The 25,019-nt window shown below is 42.7% G+C and overlaps 1 protein-coding gene across 9 annotated transcripts in view; it reads left to right on the top strand.

The window, feature by feature from the left end:
* Positions 1–25,019, top strand: part of ATP13A3 (ATPase 13A3) — a 430,700-nt gene that overhangs the window by 100,627 nt on the left and 305,054 nt on the right. For all 9 annotated transcript variants that reach the window (XM_078666249.1, XM_078666244.1, XM_078666250.1 and 6 more), the window contains 3 exons: positions 3,898–4,071; positions 7,492–7,686; positions 8,940–9,010. In XM_078666249.1, coding sequence (XP_078522375.1) covers positions 3,898–4,071; positions 7,492–7,686; positions 8,940–9,010 — 440 coding nt within the window. The remainder of the gene's footprint in view (positions 1–3,897; positions 4,072–7,491; positions 7,687–8,939; positions 9,011–25,019) is intronic.

Below are 25,019 nucleotides of genomic sequence, written 5' to 3'. Positions count from 1 at the left end.
AAGGAGCATCTCGCCTCAAAATCCCACCATACAAGAAAAAAACAATGGGTGGCACATCCTTCTCTGTTCAAGCAGCCAAACTATGGAACTCTTTACCCCCCAACATAAGATCCACCGACAACCACCTTATCTTCAGAAAACTACTCAAGATCTGGCTCTTCCCCACATAGGTACCATACGGAAATAGAAATTTACAGCATAACCCTCTGTATATAAGCATTTGTTTTCACTATAGATATGTATCTATCTTTGTGTATTACTTTATAAAACATGTAAAACAATTATGTTGTTAAGAGAAGAAAAAAATAAATAATAATCATCAATAAATAAAAATCATTTTTGGTCTACATGTACATACTTCCATTGTACATCTATGTACCATCCAAGTACTTGGATCTGTGTGTCTGTTACTTTTCTCCTGAAAAAAAGCATATCCAATGCACTACCCTCTCTCTCATCCTGTGCCTCTATCAATATATTTAATCTAAATATACTTACTTTTTTATGTATCTATATATTTTTAATGTACTTATGGATCTATATACTTATCTCTTTCTTCTAATTTAGCATTTCCAATGCACTAGCCTATTTCTCAGCCTATACTTCACTCAATATATCTTCTAGCCCAACCTTCAGACTCCTCTGAAACTTCTTTCTACTACTCCTTCTAATGCACTACCCTATCTCGCATCCTATAGATCTATCAATATATCCTCTACATCCACTCTCTCATTTATCCCAAACCCCATACCACTACTATGATCGCCAAAATAACCTTTTCTAGACTCTCTCCTGCTCTACCCCTCCATGCATCATCTGACACCTTTTTACTACACCGATCCCCTAAAACAAACATTTCTAAACTCTCCCCTCTGACTCCTTCCCTCCAAAACTCCTTTTTACTCATCCAAAAGCCTCTTCCTACTACTAATATATATATATAAAAAAATCTTTTACTCTTTTATCCCTCCACTATCCTTTTTTCAATAAAAATTAACAGACTAACATGTTTCACTTCTCAAATTCCATATTCAACTATACTAATATACTGCCTAAATAACTGAATAACATATCTACTACTCAAATTACTTCATATTTATACTATACTAATTTTCAACACTAATCCTTTATGGGTTCCGGAGTGGCGTGCTACTCGCCAGAAAAGCGCTTCAACGCCCATCAGGGGTAACCAGTGCTATATGAATGCAAATCTTTCTTCCCCTTTTATCCATCCGCTATCCTTCTCACTCCAAGTAACAGACTAATATCCACCACTGAAATTACCTCATATTTCACCATATTAATTCACCACTAATCCTCTATAGGCTCCCTGAATAGCATGCGTCAACAAGCGAGCGATAGATAAATACGAACCTTTGTCCTACTCTATCCTTCTGCTATCATTCCAAATCCAAATAACTGATTAACTTATCCACCACTTAAAATGTACTTGCATGTTTCACTATACTAATTCAACACTAATCCTCTGTGGGTCCCGGAGTAGCGTGCTACCCGCCGAAAAAGCGCTTCGACGCCTCGTCAGGGGTAGTAAGCGCTATATAAATGCAATTACAATACAATACAATACACTAATCAAGGATATTGAAAAGATGAGGCCATAAGGGTGCCAGTAAACACTCTGTTTCAGAACTACGGGTGCACAGGGTTGGATTGGGATCAAAAATCGGCCCAGGCACACCACATAAAAGTGACCGACATTTGCCTATTGCCTTCCCATAAAACACTGCTTCAGCGAAGTTTTATGAAAAGAAAGTGGGTGGGAGCATGTTTTATTAACTTCACTAAGATTTAAAAAAATGCACCGATTAGTTTACACTGCTGAGCCGCACATGAATGCAAGTGAGACCACTTCTGCTCAGACCCCCTTCTCCCGCTCAATCAGCATACATTAATGGGCCAGCCCATCGAGGGAAAGGGAGTGATACCTCCGCCCAACTGCCTCTAGAAAGGCCACTCTGGCACCCATTGGGCTGCTGGTGGCATCCTAACAGCACAGACAGCCCCCAGGCTGGCCAGGAAAAGCAGCCCACAGCTAGAACTGGGCTACCGGCCCTTCGGCCATTTCCGAAGTGCCTGTGTTACCAATCCGACCCTGCGGGTGCATAATTTCTTACCCAAGCCCCTCCCCCATTGCCACTTCCCGCCTGGAGTAGTAGTAAGTATTCAGCACACTACGCTACCACTTTGTGCTGTGGGGTTGATTCTGATCTCCCCATTAAAAAAAAAAAGGAAGCAAGCATTGTTGCCTTTGTAATGCAATTACTGAGCTGTTGGCTATGCCAGTATTGGTCTGTAAAGCATTATTTAAAAAGTAAAAGAAAAAACCCATTTGAAAATACTTTAGGAAAAACAAACACAGATCTTGCGGTATCTCAATACCGTACAATTTATTAATGTTTTTTACAACTTTAAAGTTGCTGTAGATTGCTTTTCAATAATGTTTCACTCGGGAAACTAAATAGAATTTAAAAAAGAATGAATAGGGAAGTGTCAGAATGTAAAGGGAAAGTCTTCCTAAGGCCTAGTTTACTCTCCACATGGGTCAGCTGTTCGCTCCTCTGCAGTGTCTCGGGAGCAGATAACCAGACCTCCAGGAGAAGGGTCATTCTAAGTACAACCTCTGCCTCCAGCACCAGCTGAGTCAGTAGATGGCTTATCACTGAGTGCTTTTGTGGGAAGGCTGTACTTTGTGGAATGAAAATAATACAGAAATCCTCGGTCTTCCTATAAGCCATCTTCCAGCAAACATTCTCTCTATTCTTTCTTTTACAGAAAGACTGAGAGGGGTAGGGTGCAACACAGAGCAGGGGGTGTGTTTGAGGGATGAAGCACCACAAGATGGAGACATTTAGCAAACGCATGCACTCTCAGAGTGCTGAATGAGAGAGAAAAAGTAGTAGCCTAAATGTGAGCAGTGGAAAGATACGGGTCAGCCACTTAAAAGGACCTTAAGAGGCTTTCTCCAATGGAGGGAAAATGCAAGAAGAGGAAGATAAACTATCTAATACAAAGCAAGGAGATGAGAATTACAAAGCCAACCAATGGCAAGCAATGAGTTGCCTGGAAGCCCACTGAAAGCTTACAATAGATCTTTTGCAACCAGACAGCTTGCACTTTCTGGCAGCTTCGACCTAAAAGGAGAGCAAACTGGGTTAGTGCTAAATTGCCCAAAAGCATCAGGGCTTTAAGATTTAGGCCAAGGTATGTGTGGTATGCCCGCCTCATGGGTCACACCACAGACTTTCCCTGCCTACCACATGCTGAGCCTACCTACAATACCATACATCACATTTCCTACCTACCCCATCAACCACACTTAACCAACCATAGCTACTTACCATGCCTGCCTATTTTACTTAACACATTGTTACTGTCTAACCTAACGTTCCTAAATTCCAAACGTATCACACTTTCCCTTTCTACCCTCAAATCTACCCTGCCATGCCCAACCTGTTACTTACATATTTAACCTATTATACCTAGCATATCCAACCACTATGCCTTCCATGCTGAACTACAATATCCGTTTATCATATCTACCACAACTACTTGCCAAAACTATCTATGTTCCGTACTTGCATATTTGCACTCTGAAACTAAACAAATGCATACTTAATTAAACAAATGCGTATGTACTTTTATTTGACATTAACAGCCTTAAAATGCTATTGTTTTTTTCTATTGTAATGTTTCAAGTACATGTATATATCTAGAACAGTTTAAATATATTTCATAACGCAATAAAGTATAGCAAGATCTTCTCTTCGAACAGAATTAAAACATGCCACATACATACCACATACAGCATACACAAGAAGCTAAACCTATTGGCATTGTCAATGATTATTTAATGTTTGTCTCACTGTTGCCTTGCAGGAGATTTATGGCTACAACCTGTGTCGTTGGAAGCTGGGCGTGGCTGCAGTAGGGATAGTCTGTACTGGTGGCTTCCTTCTCCTCCTTCTCTACTGGTTGCCTAAGTGGCGTGTAAAAGCAACGTGCATCAGGACTACACTCAAAGACTGTGATGTGGTATTACTAAGGACAACGGTAAGTCCTGATGAGCTGCTCATTACATTTATTTACCATTTTTAGAGGAAAAAAGTGAATCACGGAATGCTAACTTAGTGCTATAAGTACGTTTAAGTGATTGTCGCAGCAGCTATAAGAGATTTGTGGTAATGCGTGCTGTATTAGTCTTCTACAGCGAGTCGTCCGCATGTATTTGCCTGTTAATAGAAGGTTCAAGGCTGGATGAAGAATCTTAGTCGGGGCTTGTGATTCCCAGGTGAACTTGCCAATACCTTTGAGATTGGTCAGAGCTGGAGTTACAAGAATACCAAGTGTATCCTCAGGTAAAACATGATTCATGGCCTATCCTGAGACTTGAGTGAATGTGTAAGTTCAGTGGCAGCTGCTCGCTGGAAGCAGTAGTTGGCCTGGGAGGGGGGGAAGAGGGTAATTCATTTTTTTAATCACTTACTTGCCGGTCGGCCGCCACCGCTACTTCTCCTTCCTCCTCTTCCTGGCTGCTTCTGTGGAAACCGGAATCAGGGAACAACTGGGCTCCCAGGCTCCCCATAGCCAATCACAACGCTGCAATGCAGAGTTGTGATTGGTCTGAGTGCCGTGGTTCAGCGCTCAGCCAGGGAAAGGGGGCCTGGGCATGTTCTCTATGCCGGCTGTAATGCTGCCTGCATGAAGAACATGCAAAGTCTGCATGAATGTTTGGCCGGCCCGAGAGGGTCAGTCAAACATTCATGCGCACTTACATAGTGCCCACTACTCCGAGAGCGGAGCAAATCCGCCCCATCGAGACGCCGCAGCAGGAACAAATGAAATGATAATAACACAAGTTATTATAATTTTCTTTTTCCTTTTTTTCCACTGCTAAAGGCAGAGGGGCGATGCACTCCCGCCTTAGCGGACGAGCTGCCCTTGTGTAAGTTGCGAGTTGGAGTCTAGACTGGCCCTGTATGGAACTTAATTCTTCCAAAATTGATCACAAAATAAATAGCTAATTTGCAGGTCTGCAGAATGTTAATACTGTAGAAACATAGAGCAGCAAAATAAGTTTAGATGATGTGCATCGAAGTGATCCGTGGGTTGTATAAGATGCTGCAATTAAATCAATACAAGCACAGTAGGCTAAAATTTGACCTTTGTCATTTGTATCAATGGGGTCCTGTGTTCCAATCTCAGAGGTTTCATTGTGTCAGAATGGTTATGGGTTCTTTTCCACTCCAGGAGATGATAATCTCCTTGAAGTAGACCATTGCTGTAACCGTACTGTGACCTTTTTTTAATGGTAATGCCATGGGCTTTTAGTTTCAATGGCTCAGATTCACACGACAGCTTGTATAAGACACCAAGCACATAAGTATTGTTGACTGCCCATAAAAGCAGCTTCACAGTAGTCTTACAGAATATCACAATTCAGAGTGCTAAAACCCAGAGAACCCAAAATCGCACGCCATCTGTGACAAAAATCTTTATTATTCCGGTCTCAAACATTGGATACACCACCCTCGCTGAACGAAAATTCTACAACCTAATGAACACCAGCAGGTCATCAGGATCACCGTCGGACCCAACCCTTCAAAGTGTATGCGAGAAGCACCTTGAATTATACTGAACATATTCGTGGAATGCAGTTCTTTGTCATCCCAGTTGAAAACCTCTAACATTAGATCACTCCCAAGGAATTTCGAACCATCCATCTCAGCTAACTACAGGCACATATCTAATGACATTTCTCTAGATAAACTATTCAAAGAACAGTTCCTCTCTTTTTGTCCCCGTTCACCTCCAGTTGTCAACCTCTGCTTCCATTCTTCTACTCTCTAATCTTGTTAAGGGAGCCATGGAAGTATGGGAAGATTATAGCAACTCTTTCAGATCTAAACCATACCAATATAGGTTTCTAAGATCCAGGTTGGTGTAGTCATGGGGCTATTAGACGAATAGTCCTCCCTGGCTCTTAGCCTTGTCCTCATTCTCTTAGTCCCCCTGATGTTCTACCCCATACCATGCGAACAAAGGCAGCCATATCTTAGATCTTCTTGTAGAAGTGGCATGTGTATCCGTTTTTAAAGTTTTCATTACAAAATGGCACTACAGACACTATTCCTTATGGCTCTCACCTCTCTTTCCAAAACGGTGATTGTCAAACCTGGCATCTCAGATGAGGAAGATCATTCACTCGCCTCACTGCTGGTCTCTGGGATGTCTTTCCTGCAAGCCTAAGACTTGCTCCCTCTGAAGCAGTTTTTAGGAAAAACCTGAAAACCCTTCTCTTTAACGCAGTAGTTTAGCTCTGTTCTCGTTTGACTTAGTGCGTTAGCACCTGGATGCCTATTCAGAGGAGGCTGTACACTTTAGAAGCTGTTCTGTATTGCATTTGTTACTAATGTCAGCTGTTCACACCTAAGCTTCAATTTCTTGTCTTCCTGTGCACCGACTCTCTTCTGTTAAGCATACAATCCAACCATGATTGTTCCCACCTTCCTCTTGATTGTTTTGTTAAGCCCCAGCCCCTCCATTTGAATCTGGTAACACATTTTATTGTGTACGTGACCTCGGCTGGTGGAAATGCTCAAGTTCTTACCACTTCCTTTGATGACCGATACTTCCCAAGAGTCGAAGGGGTCTTGCAGTGGGCAAAGATGTGATTGACTTGTAGGGTTGTGTTCTTTGTAGCTGTCAGTCAGGCTAATTGAAGGTACAGTGGGCAGGACAATGGATTAATTTCACTGGCACTTAGTGATCCTCCTTCCGTCTCCTCCTCCTTTTGGTCGGCAAGAGTTCATTAACCTAACTCTCAATTTCTGGGCAAGTGCGATGCCTCCTAGAAGATGCCTATGAGTCTATGTCCTTTTCAGCCTGACATCACTTGGTGGCAATTTCACGGATATACAGGGTCATTTTGCTGAGCTGCAGTGAGTGGTTCTCATTCGATTCTTTTTACTAAGGGGATCATGCCACTAGTTTTGAATACGAGGGCAAGATGAAAGATCAAACCTGCATTGTATTAATTCTGCCTGCCATTTGCATCATAAGCTCACATGCATCAGTCTTTTTGATATATTCTGTCTCCAAATGTGCTGCAAAAGGTTGTTTGTTCTTTAGATTGCCATATGTGACACTGTATATATGCAGATAGCTGCTGGATTAAACTGAGCTATGTTAAATTAAACTTGCCTTCCTGGTACAGATATCAATTAAGGCCTTGGTTTGTATATTAGTAAGGTCGTATGACTGCTTTGAAGGAATTAAGAAAACTGCTGTATTTCGAACCTCACCTCTGTAATGAAACCATAGTGTCTGGTTTTAGTCCAGATATCCATTTTAATTAATTAAGTTGTTAAAAAAAACCTAAACTAAATTACCTTCTTGATGAGGATTTCATAGAATTGTTTGTTACGTTTATAACATTATTTTCTACTTTTTTGCCACCTTTTCCTTGGTTAGGATGAATTCCAGAGATGGTTTTGTGCGAAGGTCCGAGTTCTTCTGTATAGAGGAAAAAATCCCTTTCAGTGTCTTCTTCCAGAAGAACCACAAGAAAGCAAAGTTTCAAACGGCCATGCTGTTCATTTGCCAGAGAGCTTGCACGAAGAGGGTGAAGATAACTCAAAGAAACAGCCTGACGTTCCACTGCAGGAGGTACTGGCTAAGTTCTTCAAATGGTTCTAAATACAAGATAAGATGGCTCTTTTCAGGCACTAGTAAATCTTTTTTTTTTTTTTTACTCAGAGTGAATGTGTTGTTAGATGGTTTATCTCAGGGGTCTCCAGCCAGTAGCTCAGGAGCTATTCTCAGCTTGCCAGCTACCTGTAAGCAGATCGTGCAAGGGTAGCCTAGCCCTGTAAGTCATAGAGGGGGTCTGGGCACATTGAAGGAGATAGTGCAGCTTGTTTTCAGACCCTTGGACTGCCAACTTAATGGCAGGTCTCCACAGTAACCGCTAAACACACATACCGTGACATCCTGTGAGAGTGGGGCGACCGGCAACATGACCACCTGTCTCTGCTCGCAAAGTTGCATAGAGATTGGTCATGTTGCAGGCCTGGCTCTGTGAATCACACCGTGTAAATGAATACCTGACCATGAAATATTGACTGAAAGAACAAGAGTGGAGTTGGTAGAGTGCGGGGATGCAATGGGTGGTGAGGATATGCATTCCTATTGTATGGGAGCACAACATTGGAATATTATTGCTTATGGTCATATTGTAACAGCGATAATATTCATGAGTCGTTCGGAATGATTGATCAGAAGTTTCTCCCATCATAGACCAAGTTGGAGATCTCCTGCTTTATCTACTTTATATTGTGTACTGGTGCGTTAATTCAAACAAACAGGCCACAGTGGGGTAGGTTTGCTTCAGCCTTCCTTTTTTGTTGTTTGTGGCTATTATAGGCCCCTACTTTCTGGTTAGTGAAGTGGACATCCAATATTGGACTGGCTGTTATGGTTTGGATTGATTGATATACTACAGTGCTTAGTGAGTCCAAATAGCAAATTTGCATCCAAATAGAAGTATCAACGTCCAACTAAGCTAAATCATTTACATCTTTTTACTGCAAAGGAGTGGTTGTCCTCTGAGGAACTTTGTAGTTAGGCATTTTGTTAGTCTTGGTAGAAGAATTCTTTGCTGGCAAAGTATGAGTCCTTTCACTACCTTCCTGTGAAAGGAAATAATGTGCGACTAGTAAAAATATAGCTTACTTAAGCCTACCATACCATTACACCATAACACCTAAGTATTTCCAGGCTGCCACCTGCCCTGCATACATGGTATTATGAGTGCTTGTTAGTATATGAATATAGTTTGATTATTTGGAAAAATATGTATTCTGTATGACAAGTACATTTGCTCTGCATGTAATGTGACTTGTTAAACGTTTGCTTTACAGGTTCGTTATTTCACACACCACAGCGTGACATACTTCTGGAATGACCTGGAACAAACGTTTGACTTTTTAAGGTAACCATGTCTGATTTAACACCTAAGTGCATTCAGTCTCTTATTCAAAGTGAAGTGTGGTGTTTAGGGACTAGTTAATCCTGAATGTAAAGTCATGCTCACAATCTACTTTGACAGCCATGTCCGCTGATGACGAAAATGCTGTAAAGTTATTTGCTAATGCAATCAAAATATACTCATTTCAGCTCTACCAACAATCCTCTTTTTGTTGAAGTTAATAGGTTAGGAAACCATTCATTACACGTGTCATAAGTCATCAAAGTCCCCAAATTATATTTTTCAATGAATACCCACAAGTTACTCATTCTCCCTACTAATGCCCGCGTCAAACAATTTAAAAAAGCTTATGCATTTTTTCATTCAAAGTCCCTCAAATTTACTGAGCCAAGTGACAGTAGCCAGCAGCAACAGATTAAACATCCGCATTACCTAACTCCTTACTGCAACAAAGTATTGTGCCAAAATGAGAAATTGGTTAAGTGTTGGCATGCATGGTAAGGCTTAGTTCAAAAATGTCTCTTGATGTTCATTAAAAAGTAATCTAATCGGAGCTGGAATGTGGCATTTTTATGTTCAAAACTTGACAATATAGATTGGATAAATATGATCAGGGAATATGACATTGTCATGTTCCAGGAAACCTGGGCCACAGAAGAACTATACATCGAGGGGTTCCATTGTTTAAGTGTGATATCCCAAACACCTAGGATGGGGAGAGCATCGGGAGGACTGTTTATAGGGATTAATGTGGCTGCAGGGGGAAGCTTTAAGGTAATTCCATCTTGCAGTTTAGATTATCAGGTAGTGTTGTATAAAAGAGGGATCCACTTTCATTTGATAAACTTTTATAATAATGATTTTCAGTCAGTTCCAAACAAGAGTTTTATTAAGCTTTTTGATTTCATTTCAGATTTGGATAATCAGTCCAATAATGGGGACCTTTTGGGTATTTTATTGGGGGGCGATTTTAATGCTAAAATTCTCGGCACATACCCTGAAAAGGGAACGGCCTATCATGGTCAATCGATAAGTAGAGGTAGAGAACTCGGCCTGTTTATAAGATCCCATAATTTGTCCACTGTATGGACCTGGTCGCAGGGTCAACTACGACCAATCACCCAACTTATAGGGGAAGGGGCTGTAGTTCTATCATGGATTTCATTTTCGTATGCCCTCTGATAGAAAAACAGTTAGCATCTGCCGAAGTTGTACTTTCTGACTTTGGAGACTATAATCCTATTAAGATATCGATACACACTGCTCATAGGCCGATTTTTCAGACTGAACGTGGGGCCACAAACTTAATGGTGTCAACCGATAACTTAAGATTGGGTTGGAAGGGAGTCGACAACTGCGAAATTTTTAGGAAATTGGCAAGGGACAAAATGCCCCTTATTGATTCCTGCCTCTCAGTACCAGCACAGATAATTGAGGATTTCGGTAAGATCTGTCAGACGATCAAAATCCTCCTCTTCAGACCCACTTCTCAAACAGCACTCACCCCTAGATGGTTCAATCATGAATGCACACAAGCAAACAGGAATTTACCAGGGTACTTTCAGACACTCCGAGGTGCATAATATAAGTTAAATTGGCCAGGAAAAAGTATAATGAGGTGATCAGAGATAGGAAGAAGGATCTCCTGAGTGAACGATGGGACAAATTGTCTGAGGCTGCTCCAGAAAAGTATTTACAACAAGGGGTGGTGAGGGACAGAGTCTCTGAATTAAGCAGAATACTCTCACCCAGTCAAGAGATCAGGGCTAGATCCAACACCGTTTTTTAGCTCACTGCACCATCCCAGTTTCAGAACCTGGCTGTATGCAAATTAGTCTGTTCCTGTCCCAGTGCATGATGGGAACAGGGCAAACCAAACTACAAAAGCCAATTCTTACACTGGGAAGGAAACAAGCTTCCGGGGACCGGTTTCTGGCATTTCAGCCGTCTTCGGCCCGGCTTGCTTGAATCCTGATGGTGCAATGAGCAAGCAATTTCCAGTAAAGAATTGGCTTGGTAGTTTGGTCTGCCCTGTTCCCATGATGCACTGGGCCAGGGACACACTAATTTGCATGTAGCCAGGTTCTGAACTGGGATGGTGCAGTGAGCTAAAAAACGGTGATGGATCAAGCCCTGATCTTTTGACTGGGTAGGAGTGTTCTGCTTAATTCAGATACTCTGTCCATCACCACCCCCTTTATGAATCGCTCCAGAAAAGTGGCAACATTTTTTGGGCAGCAGTAAGGGACGTTCGTTCAATGGGCCAATCCTCGACGCCGATTAGCTGTAATATTTCCAGTGATGCATGGGTTGAACATTTTTCAAGAATTTATGCCCTACCACTTCCATGCGAGGCAACCTTTATTCCAGGCAGCCCGGTACCTATAGAGATAAGTATTTTAGAAGTTGTAGAAGCTATCAACCAGAGCCTAGGTAACAAGGCGCCGGGTCCAGACGGGCTCCCTGTCGATTTAATTAAGTGGAACCCGGATTTCTGGCCCCTTTGCTTTTGAATGTTTTTAATAATTTAACCTTGACAAAAGTACCCGAGACTTGGCGCCAGAAGTATGATAGTCCCGATTTTTAAGAAGGGAGATAGATCTCTTCCGTGCAATCATAGACTTATTTCTCTAATAGACAATACCCTTAAAATCTTAGGAAGAGCCCTGTACAACAAAATTGTGGGATGGACAGAAGCAAATGCCATCTTGGACTCATGCCAGTTGGGTTTTAGGGGCAAGGTTGGAACCATCGAACAATGTCCCAACCTAAACTTAATTGTCGGGAAATATACTATTGCACGGAGGACCCCCATTTACATGGCTGTTATGGACCTGTTCACAGCTTTTGATCTAGTGAATAGATCAAAGCTGTGGGCAATCCTTTCGGCAGGAGGGTTGGATGAAAAATTGATAAATTTGTTAGCATACTTACATAGAGACCTCCAGGCTCAAGTAAGGATTGGCATGGGAGGAGAGGTTTCAGGGACCATCTATATTGGCAGGGGGGGTCAGACAAGGTTGTGTGTTGGCCCCCCTGCTTTTTATTATATGCATTAATGGGCTGAATAGTTCTTTGAAAATGGCTACTCGAGATGTCCCATACATTAATAAAAAGCCCATCCCTGTGCTTCTTTACGCAGATGATGCGGTTCTTCTAGGTCGCACTCCAAATTCCCTGCGTCTTCTTGTCCAAAATTTTAACAATTATATGAAGGAGTTAGACCTGCGGGTGAACTTTAAGAAATCTTTTCTAATGAGTAGCGGCCCAGGGAAGCGTGAAATAGGCTCGATCACAATAGATAGTCAAAAACTGACTTCTGTAAGATCTTTTGTTTATTTAGGTTTGGCCTTTGCTGCGAACGGTTCCTGGGGTGAGCATTTAGCCTACGCCAGGAGCAAGTTCTCAAAGACCACCAATTCAATTTTAAGCTTACCCCGCCCTAAGACTACGGGTGCTCTTTTAGCAGTTCGGAAAATATATAAACTCCAGTGCACTCCGGTGGCTACATATGGAGCCGAGATTTGGGGAACGGCTAATTGCTCAGTTATCCAGCAGGAAGAAAATAGGTTTTGCAGGAAATTACTGAGCACCCCAATCTCAACCCCCCAATATATATGTCACAAGGAGCTCAATATTAATTTTATAACTGATTTTATTCTGGCACGACCTGCACTTATGTGGATATCAGTGTGGAAGAACGAAGCGGCATCTTGACACAGCAGATCATTATGGATTGTTTACATTGCGAAAAAGGCCTAGAAATCCCATGACTAAGTGGTGTGTTCCAAAGTTTGCGCAGTGTAAAAAGAGAAAATGTCTTCCTGGATCCCATATTAGCAGAATCAGTCCCAAAAGAGGAACTGCGGAATGCTTTGTATGCCCTATATAACATCGAGCAGGATGTGATGGAGTCCAGGAAAATAATTGTGCGAAACTGTATGGCCATTGAACAGCATTGTTATCCGCTCCATATGTTGTTGACCTTACCGATAAGCCGTTGGGAAAGGAGCCTTTTGTTTCGATTGAGAGCTGGTACAATCCGATTTGCACTTTGTTTTCCACTGGGTCATAGCCCAAATTTTAAGCAAAATTTGTGCTCTTGTGACTGGAGGAGTGAGCAAACTATTATGCACTTTATATTTTTCTGTAAATATTATCTTAAATATTCTAAACAGTTTTTTTATCCATATTTTAACAAGAGAAGACCAATTACTTTGGAGGTAGCGTATCGTTGCATACTAAATTTAGATAATGTTGAATTGATTTTCCGCACTGGCACTTTTCTTAAAACTGCAATGAGGGTGCGCAGGTCTATGATGGACCCTTGATCATATATAACATAATCTGAGAATTGCTTAACAATTGTATATATTAAAATTGATGGCTGTTTCTGCAATAGGCTCTTTGGATATATGTATATGGAATTTTAATTCTTGTATCAATTTTTTGATGTATTTACGTTTTTGTGCTTTTATGGGTAGTATCGTATCCGAATAAAGTTGAACTGAACTGAATATAATCTATGATAAAATGTTCACCACATTGGAGAAGGTGGTTTGTATTCGGTAGGATTACAACTAAAGACCAGATAGACCTCAACTTTACCAACTATCAGTATCTCTGTGTGGGATATGCTTTCATACAATAAAACTAAATGGGAATCAGTTACTGAAGTTGATTTTTATCCTGAAAATGGATTGCGACTCCAGCCTATGTGAACCAATGGTGCACACTTCTGACAAGAGGATACATTAAAAGTTACTGTGTCATGTACCAAAAATGCCATCAAGAGGTACTAGTGACATGGTTCTTAAAAACAAGGAAGAGGTGCTTAAAAAAATGCTACAATATACTTTTAAAATGTCAACAAAACAGAAGGAGCACCGTTATTTCTCCAATGATTTCCCAGGTTCAATTGTTGATTACCACAGTTCTTTATTGTAGCACAGTTCACCAAAATAATTAGTAACAATGGTTCAGTTTCAGCAAACTCAATGATTCAAAATCAATCCAAATTCCAGAAAAATAAGTAGAGATCATTACAGCCGACGCGTTTCGTCCGGAATGGACATCATCACGGCTGCAAGGATAAATATTCAAGAAAAACACAATCCGTAAACCATTATTAGCAAAAAATGGTACATACTTGTAATGTAAAAATATATAATCAATACAACTTAAACACCTGCCTATTTAACATTCTGATTAGCCGTTCATTACATCATTGTCATGGAAATTTATTTTATTTTATTTATTTATTTTAATTTCTTCTATAGCGCTGGAATCAATCCCGTAAGGGTATCTCAGCGCTATGCCAGCTATAGGATTATCAGGCAGTACATCTCAAGAGATTAAGTGGACAGAAATGCTTCATGATAAAGGAGGGTTTTTAATGTCTTTCTGAAGGATAGGTGATTGATGGTTGTTCTGACATCGGGGGGGAGTTTGTTCCACAAGGCAGGTCCAACTGAGGAGAAGGCCCGGTCTCCTTGTCTAGATTTCTTTGTGGCCGGGGGTTTTAGGAGGGCTTGGTTGCTTGAGCGAAGAGACCTACTGGGCTGATACAACTCCAAGGATTGAGACAAGTATTTAGGACTTGCTCCATAAATGCATTTGTGAACCGTGCAGCAGATTTTGAAGTTAATGCGCTGCCGTATAGGAAGCCAATGCAGTTCTTTCAGCAAGGGTTTAGAAGGAGTCCTGGCTGGTGCACCCATGACCAGTCTTGCTGCCGTGTTCTGGACCACCTGCAAACGACCTACTGCATCAGCATTTGCTAACGTCAGCAGGCCGTTGCAGTAGTCCAGACGACTGGTCACTAATGCCTGTACAAGTGTCTTTCTGTAGGTGGCAGGGAGGTAAGGAAAGACACGTCTAAGTAGGCCAATGGTGTGGAAACACAGTCCTGCGATGTAGTTGGTGTGTTCCTTCAGGGTCAGCTTTTGGTCCAACTTCACCCCAAGATTCTTTACATGATGTTTAGATGTAGGTACTGGGCCGAGATCTATTGGCCACCAGTCAGGGGACCAAAGGATACTTGCTTTGCCAAAGAGCATGACCTCTGTTTTTGTTACATTGCATTGGAGGCAGTTCGTCGCCATCCAATGTGACACCGCCCTCATACCCTCAGCAAAGTTCTCCTTGACTTTAGGGCCAAGGGAGCTGAAAGGGTAGAGGAGCTGGGTGTCATCAGCGTAGGAAATCGGTGGGAACCCATACTTCCGCACAATCTCAGCAAGGGGGGCCACATATACATTAAACAATGTAGGGCTAAGGCATGAGCCCTGTGGCACCCCCTTCGTGAGCCCCCTAGAGATGGAACGAAAGGGGCCCAAGCTGATAGATTGTGATCTCCCGGAGAGGAAACTCTCCAACCAAGATAATGCTAGGCCTCCAATTCCTACTCCCTGCAAACGGCTGAGAAGGATATTATGGGACACAGTATCAAAGGCTGCAGACAGGTCCAACAGCACTAGAATCATGGAGCCACCTCTGTCCTGTGACATTTTGATCTGATCCGTCACAGAAAGAAGGGCTGATTCAGTGCTGTGGTTGGGCCTGAACCCAGATTGTGATTGGTCCAGGCCCCCTGTCGCCTCGATAAAGCTTGAAAGAGTGGTATTAACATGTTTCTCTGCCAGTTTGCTGATGTAAGGAAGGAGAGAAATCGGGCGGAGGTTGGAGAGTTCTGACCAGGGCAGGGTGGAATTTTTGCGTATGGGATTCACTACCGCTTCCTTCCAGGCTGATGGGAGTTGACCCTCAGCATAGGAGAGGTTGAGCAATTTCTGAATGGGAAGTCCTACTATCTCAATTAAAGGGGAGATAAATTTGGCGGGTATCAGGTCAGTAGGAGAGCCAGTCTTTATTTGGTTAGTGAGTGTGATCAGATCCTTGATGGTTATTTCTGGAATTACCTGAAGAGTTTTCCCAGAGGTCGACATAGGGGGCATTTCAGGGACCTCGATTTCCAGAGGATCTGAGACTGCAGTGATTTTTTTATATATCCCGTCTATTTTGTCCTCAAAGAACTGAGATATATCATCACATAGGACTTGGGTGAAGGTATCTGGGCTCTCACACACTTCAGGGTTGGTGAAGGTCTGAATGATTTTGAATAGCTCTCTTGTGGAGTTACCTGCCTCTTCAATTTGGGTTGTAAGGTTTATTTTCCTTGCTTTTTTTATGTTTTTGTAATAGGAAGTCATAACTTCCAAGTAACGATTCTTATCTTCCTCCTTGCCTGTCCGTCTCCAGAGTTTCTCTAATTTTCTGCATCCCTGCTTTTCAGTTTTAAGGGCCTCAGTGTACCATGCTTCCCTTTTGGCCATGGTAGATTTTTTTACATTTTTCTGAGGGGCAAGAGTGTCAATAGCTGTCATCAGTGTAGAGTTAAACTTGGAGAGAGCAGTGTCGATGTTATCAGAGTTGGAAAAGAACGGCTGTTCCCATGTTTGCATGAGCTTAGCAGAAGTAATTTTGTGCCATGGTCTACGTTTGATGGACTGAGTAGCCGGGTGATTCAAAGGATTGGATAAATGTAGAAAAGAGAAATGTATCAATTTTTGGTCGGACCAAAAAATGTGCTTAGGGGAATAGCAGTAGACGTTGGGATGGGAAGTAAGAATCCGGTCCAAAGTGTGACCACCTGAGTGAGTAGGTTCACTGTTTCTTGGATGTAGACATAAAAGAGCAAGGTCCGTCAGAAATACATTAGTATCCGGATGCTCATCAATATCAATATGAAAATTAAAATCTCCCAATAAGATAAAATCTCCATTAGCTTTCATATGGGGGGCTAGTAATTCAGTGAGGGCAAGAGAGAACCCAGCATTGGGCCCAGGCGGGCGATAAACTAATGCTCCTTTCCAATATACCTTAGAACTAATTTTTAGGTGAAAGATTAATACTTCCATGGTAGGTAGCATCACTTGTTCTAACACTCTGATATTCAGAGTGTCTCTATATATGATGGCAATCCCGCCTCCTACCTTCACGGGGCGATCTAGACGGAGAATTTTGTATCCCGTAGGTATCCCCAGGGTGATAGTGGGGGTAGTATAAGGTTTCAGCCATGTTTCAGTTAAGAAACAGATCTCTGGCTGAATGCTATGGATGGTATCCCATAATTGTATGTGATGTTTAGGGAGTGATCTGACATTTAGCAGAAAGCTTTTCAAGCCTCCCTGGGAACCTGTGCTATCGATGGGCCGTCCAGCAATGATATGGGAGTCCATAGCTTGAAAACCGCATTTACAACACGAAAAGGGACCCTCAGGACAACTTAGTGTTCTGTTGGTACAAATATATTTCCCCTGAGGTTGCAGTGCTCTAAGAGCATGTGGTGCATACCTGATGTAAGGGGTAGGCATAGGGCAGTCCATAATGGCAGAGGCAGAGTGGGTGGCCCCTGGCCCCGTCTGGTCGCGGACGGGCGCAGACGGGCCACTCTTTGGCTAGTCTTCGGCGTTGTCTTCGGCTCCCCTGCGCGCGATCGCTACGCGCTCAGGAGGGGGCGAGGGCTAAATAGCCCCGTCAGCCCTGTCCGCTAGAGCGCTAACCGCTCAGCGAGACCGGAAGTGATGTTCTCCCTCCCCGGTACACAATCACGGGGAGGCGGGGAAGCGAGCGCTCAGGTGATTTGTCTGCGTGTATGTGCGAGTGTGTGCACTATTTAGTTCTAGTGTCACAGATGTGATACATTTTTAAAATCAATTTCCACAATTTTTAACTATTAAAATTTCATACATGCGCAACACGCAATTACAGATGGCATAGACTGAACGTCCCAAGCAGGCCAGCGGGTCCGGGAAACACTGCCACTGTCCCCCCTACCGCAGCGCGGGAAAGCAAGGCTCAGCCTAAATAGCCCCGTCAGCCCTGTCCGCTAGAGCGCTAACCGCTCAGCGAGACCGGAAGTGGTGTTCTCCCTCCCCGGTACACAATCACGGGGAGGCGGGGAAGCGAGCGCTCAGGTGATTTGTCTGCGTGTATGTGCGAGTGTGTGCACTATTTAGTTCTAGTGTCACAGATGTGATAAATTTTTAAAATCAATTTCCACAATTTTTAACTATTAAAATTTCATACATGCGCAACACGCAATTACAGATGGCATAGACTGAACGTCCCAAGCAGGCCAGCGGGTCCGGGAAACACTGCCACTGTCCCCCCAATGAATCTGACAGTCAAGTGAAACATTCAGATCAACAATTTATCACTATGTTGTAATGTCGATTATATCTAACTACCCAGTAAAAACTAAAAGAGCTTGCATTGTACTGCGAAAATGTGGTTATATCAAAAGGCAGAGGCCTACCTCTAAAGTGAACTGTGTATGGGCCACGTAAGTTGCTGATATTTATATATGTCTCTGTAGCATGAACCGATGAACTACGGTCTCCCACTTCCCAAAAATATATATGGATCTGAGTCATAAACGAAACAACAAAAAAAGGGTATATATGTGTAATAGATGAAATTTCAGAATCCTAGTCCTCATGATTTATCAAAACTTATCACATTACTAGCCAAAGCATCGTGTTTCTACTGTACACCATGTGCAACGGTCGGAACTGTGTTTTACAAGGCATGACATTGCCAATGTGCCTACCTTCAACGGATAATGAATGACCCAGCACAAGGGAGGCCAACAATAAATTCCAGAATTCAGAATGTTCTGCAAAAAAAAGGGGTCACATAATACCACAATGAAATTAAAATACTTGATCTAGTTCAAACATTCATATTTCCTAGTATCATGCCCAAGTCCCCCCAGTCTCACGCTCAACTAAGTGCACAAATTGTTGCCCTAAATCAGTCAAATTGTGAAAATTCACTATTTCTCAAATCTGTTGAACATCCTCCTATAGACCTCTGCAAATATTACACATAATATTCAAAGAATACACACGCACCTCACCTATAATTTGTCATATATCAATCAGATAAGGTCTGGATTAAAGCACAAATTCTCTCCTCCTATTGTAGGATCTGTGAACAATGAAAAAAACTTCAACATTCATGTTAATTTAAAGAATCACGTATCTAGTCTTGTAGTCATCACCAAACTGTCCTTGCCCCTCAAGCGAACAGCTTACCTATCAATACATAAATGAAGTAAAGTCTCTTGGGTAATCTCCATGTGCTGTCCTGCACAGTCCCCTATCAAAACATAATTTTACCATCACTATGGGCCATATGTATCAAGCAAATTCGCATTCGCAAACGCCGGAATTCGCAGAATTTCGGCGTTTGTGAATGCGAATTTGCCAAATGGTATGTATAAAGGTAAATCTGGTGCAAAACAAGGAATCGCTCATTTGCAATTCCTTATTTTGCAATTGCATTTAAGGAATCTCACATTTTGCGATTCCTTCAATGCAATGTATGAAGCAAAAAAATATGCTAATTGTCCTTAAGGAATCGCAAATTACCACCAACTTCAAGTTGGTGGTAACTCGCGAATTCCTTGAAAAATGCACATTCTAGCATTTTTCAAAGTGCCATGTGACGCATATACATGCCCTTAGGGCATGTATGTGCGCCACATGTGCACCCATGCTTATTTCAGGGGTGCCACAGGGTGTCCTTTGGACACCCCTGCACCCTTGAAATCATTCTCAATTTGCGATTCTCAAATTGCGAATCGCAAATTGAGAATAACTTCCCATTCATTCCTATGGGCCTCCTGGCCATTAGAAATGAATGGGAAAGTATTCCCTAATTGCGATTCGCAATTTGCTAATCGCAATTAAGGAATACTAAGAATTCGCAAAAGAATTGCGAATTTGTACATACATCCCAATTTGCGATTCTGAAATAGTGATTTCTAAAAAAAATCGCTATTTCAGAATCGCAAATCTGGTTGATGATGCATATCGCCCTATATGTCCCAAAAATGATAATGCCTATAGCTTCTAGTCGCCCACATTCTCAATTACCTTATTTCACGCATAAAAAACGTTTCTTGCCGTGCCTAAAAATATACAAATAGAATAACCAGTCAATAAACTAAGTGAATCCCAACAAACTAGCTAAGCACCGCTCTCTAAAACCCTATATTTCACCTTAAGTCGGACAGAAGTTTCTCTCGTGTAACATCCAGACCGGCGTCACTGGGAATGTCCAAATCCAATGCGCGCCGGTCTGTGCTACTCTAATTCCTTTTGAATTGAGAGTTCTCCAATCAGAACTTACTTCATTTCCCGCCTAGTCTTAGTATATGCAGCGTACAATCTAGTCCGCACCGGCCGGTGACCAATCAATACCATGCAAGGCCCACCATTCGCCGCTATCCAATACGCTTCAAGTTGGTGCATTTCCTGTTTGGAATCCACCAATCCGTGTGCTAATCTCCCGGAGCCCCGCAGTACTCTTCCTGGTACAGAAATGCACTGTCTGTTTCCGTGTGTCCCATCGTCAATATCCAATGCGCTTTAAGTAGGTGTGTTTCCTGTGAAAAATCCACCAATCAGTGAGCTCTTATTACAAAGCCCCACAGTTCCCTACCTGCTCCTCAATGCCATATCTGTTTACGATAGACCCGCGGGAAAACTACAAGGTTTCTCAACCCTCGTTAACACCAACCCGAGATGAACAATACTGAAAATGTAAGTTTAAACATTACACAATATTATATATCAGAACAATGTAAGTGCTTCAAGCTCAGCGCGGTTTCAATTCAAAGGAAGAATACAGACATTACAACCATGCCAGAGGCAGCAGTGATTAACCTAGTTTCGATCGCGAGTGCCCAAAATAACAACGCTACCTTTCTCTATTCTCATATGCAAAAAAGATGCAGCGGACTACATACATGCCGCCGCATGCCGTGCTCTTAAAGCAGCAACTATTAAAAAAATGGAAACATCAGCCGGTCCTGTCTTCCTAAAAATCATATATTCCAAAGTCTAAACCATCATACCTCCAAATATTATATTATTGGGGGCACTTGTTTCAAAATGTAACCAGGTATCCTCTTAATCTCCCACCACATGTAATTTGGTCATCATTACCAACCCTCAGCATAAGATCATGTACCTATATAGCTAAAAGCACTCGTCAAAAAGCTCTCAATCCGTTATAACTCCAAAATTATCTAATTGCGGACTAAGAGTTTCTTAGCTTCAACCACTCATGACCACATGAATAATGAAAAGTCAAGTGATGTACCCAAATGGTATTCACAAATAACTCTTGAATGCAATCAACCCTGTGTATAATGATCACAACTGTCTAATCGTAATACTAGAAAGGTGTACATAATAGTTTGTCAATAATCCCTCAATACACTGCTGCCTCAACTCATGAATAAAAATGCTCGCCCTTAATAAAAGTGGACAAATATCGCCAATTATTACGCGAAAAATACCCCGGACCAACTGAAATGTCAAAAATTCGAAAAGATGAGATAAGTACGCAGTATTCTATGGGACGAGACGACACTAACCTAAATACGGTCACATCTCAAAGGAAATAGTGTAACTCATTATCAGTGTTCAACCCAAAGTGCACCGTTCTACATCTGCTTATCCAAATGGCTTCCTGTTGTCTCGGGTGTAATTCCCAATCACCACCTCTTTTTCTGGGCTTAACTTTCTGCAAACCATGAAATTTGATCTTAGTTTGTAAATGATGTTGTTCCTTAATGGGTTGGTACAGTGGTGGATATCTGAAGTAAAAAAGAATATAACATTGTAAATCAAGTCCCCTCTTCTGCCAGAGCAGGTATTTGGTCAATCTCCCATCGAGTCAACCTATTAAAGGTGCTCATTGGCCACCAAGAGGAGTCTGTCACCCAGCTACATCTAATTTTGTATTCAATTAGAATGTTGCCGATATATTATTCAATGGAATTTTGCTTGCAGGTCCACACCACTTTGCTTGTTTCAAGAAGCTTGTCTGGTAAATGCAGTATATATGGCGGGGTATACATCTTTCAGCATTCTTGGAATAAGGGAGGACTAACTCCATGGGTCCACGTTGAACTGTAGGATCAAGTAAATTGACAGTGGCTATCCAGACATGGAGCATTTGCTATTCACTTTTAAAACTAGTATGCGTTTGACATTCTTTGATCACAGTAATGGAATAATGCATACAACTGAATTGCATTCACTTCCTTCTAGACACCACACTGAACAAGCTCCAAAAGCAAAACAAGGACATAGAAATATCTCTGATAGTAGTTGCAGGCGAGTTTAATACAACCTTCGTACCAAGTAGAGCTCATATAGCTATCTCATGGGGGGAATGTCTAGTTTGTTATTCCCTGACATGTAAGTAGGTTCATCAGCCTTTGTTCAAGAGCTGGTCATCAACTTGCTTTGATAACATTATTGTATGGTTTCATCTGTATAATGGCAGATCAGTCACTGACCGATAGAAAACATACCTTCAATAATGTACAGGCTGAAGATAAGCACAATTGATTATATCTACCTACTGAGCTGGAACTTCATGGTTGACGTGATAGTTGAGGTGCGCCCTGAAATTGTTCACTACCCCCTAGTCTTACATATTCTGACTAAAGTTTTTAGGTCTCGGACTAGCGTCCCACGCAGTGGGCGGAGTCCGAGATTTTATGTTGTCTAGTATGGGGGCTAGAACACGCCCCTCTTCTCCATTGGCTGGCCTCGTAAATGCTGGCCAGCCATTGGAGGAGAGGGGCGTCACTCAGTTCAGGCCCCGTCTTAACGCGATTCGGGGGCGTTTTTCTCTCTTTTTAAGCCCCGCCCCTTTTCTAGTGATGGGCGTTACATCCTCTTGCCGAGGTCCCAGTCTATTTCTCCTGTAATGTACCCTTTGCTACCTCTTGTATTTTGTTTGCTCACAATTGTCACTTTTGCCTAATGTACGTGTTCACTCGTCTCATTGATCATTTATGTTGCTATTGTGAAGCGCTCGGACCACCGCCTGCAGTGACCTGAAGGGGCCGCCGCGCTGCCCGCGGCAACCCGGAAGTGCTTCTCTCCAGGACCCGGATCCAGACCTCTCGCCGAGTATACTCGATAACCGGACAGCACGGTAGCTGGCTGGGGGCGCGAGGACCTCCCATGGTGTCTGTAAGGTACCCGCGCTCTCTGGTCACTGCTGGGGCGGTATACCGGGGTAGGGGCAAGGATAGGAGGGGGCGGAGAGGGAGCTACGCCTCTGCTCGAACTGAATTGAATTGAATTTGAAATTATTTATAAAGCGCTCGTTCACCGGCGGTTTCATGGCGCTAAAGCCACGGTGGGGTGCAGAGTGCATGCGTGCGGTATCTGCAGTCTGTGTGCATGCCTCTGTCCTGGGCGCGGTTTGTGGAGGGACGGGATCACAGTCATGAGGAGTGCTGTGCCGTGCTGCTCGTGTGCTTTCTCTGCAGCACTCTGCTCATGCTGCTGCCGTGCAACGCATGATCGCGAGAGGAGGGGCTCTGCAGTGGGCTGCACTCTGTCTGCAGCCCTTCTGATCGAGGGATGATGTGAACTTGGGATTCACGGGTTCGCATACACGTGATTTAGGGTCCAGACTTCGAGTGGGTGGGTGGTGCTGCTGGCCGTTCGCCGTTCTTTAACCCATGGTTCCTGTGCGTGAGACGTGAACGCCACTACCCAGAGAACTCGTATTTGTGTTTATCTGTACTCAGCCCCTTTAATCCATGCAGTTTGTGAGTCTCGAAGGGCAGGGGTGTTTTCCTTGGGATGCGCTGCATCGGGATGTGTATTCTTCTCTATCTTCGCCCCCATCCCGCACATGCATGTGGTGGGAGTCTGTGCTCGGTGCCGGGCTGAGGTCATGTTTGGATGCTGTGAGAGGAGTACTTCGACATGGGCGGCTCTCTATCATCAACGGGAAAGGGTTGTGTACATGCCAGATACCCGCACCGTGTGTTATGCACAAATCTTTTTCATCAGTGTGCTTTACGTTTTTATGCGGTCTATTTCCATCCGAGCTGTAAAAACGACCAGTCCGACAAAAATTGTTCTTGTTATTTGCTAGAATTCAAAGCATCCTAATAGGAATTCGAAGCATCCTAATAGGGCTTAACCGAAGATGTTCCCTCGCGTGCATTAATTTCGGCTGCAGAGAGTAGGGTGTGCACTCTGCTTGCCTCACTGAATTCTCACGGAGGCTGTGTGCTAATGCACACGATGACAAACCAAAGCATGCATTTGCATGATCCAAGACGCTGATGTTGGTCCCTGTGACAGTGTCACATTGGCTGGAATACACACGTGCTAGAGTTCCTGCTTTACCTGGTGGGGAGAGACTAGTTAGTAATGAGACGCACAGAAAACGCTGTGTGCAAGGTACTGAATTCACTCATGATCTTCTCTGTCATAATAAACCGGTGACTGCGTGCCCCGAGTATTTAAAGTAAACAGTCTCCTTGTAGTTGTGATCCACCAGAGTGGAGCCTGCACATGTAGTAGTTTGTTGTTGGTACACAGATCACACTGTGTTGGTTGTCTTGCACCCCTGTCTGCCTGTTCGCCTTTGCAAAAGTTAGAGATATTGGCATTGTAAATTACAACATTTTTATTTATATGTTGGTTTTGAAAAAAGATAAATAAATGGCATGGTCATTTACAATGCCAATAGCTCTAACTTTTGCAAAGGCGAGACCGTTGCATTGTAAATGCTTGTTTAGAAAACTGTCACCATTTGTTGAGTTGTGATATTGTACTTGTCACAGTGAGCGAAGAACCATGTAAAGTGTGCCAACCTTTTAGAGCAACTCTCATCTCAACTGTACTGACATACCCCAACCATGCCACTCTTGATCCAGACCAACTCATTGCATTGCGCTTAATCATCTGTGAACTCATCACCTTGCATCTCACTAAACCCATCCCCAGTAGGAGGCCACTGAAGCCTAAAGTGTACACATTGTTCAATAGCGATTATAGAATAAGCAAGGTGTCCCTTGTGATGGCTATGAAGAGCAGGACTCTAGGGGCATTATAGATCATGGGAGATATTCGAACACTGTGATGCCCGTGAAAAAGGGACAGTGGGAAAACGC

Source organism: Lissotriton helveticus, chromosome 11, assembly GCF_964261635.1.
Source record: "Lissotriton helveticus chromosome 11, aLisHel1.1, whole genome shotgun sequence".
Lineage (NCBI taxonomy): Eukaryota > Metazoa > Chordata > Amphibia > Caudata > Salamandridae > Lissotriton > Lissotriton helveticus.
The sequence above is the reverse complement of the archived record's forward strand: the minus strand, read 5'-3'. Positions and strand labels throughout refer to the sequence as shown.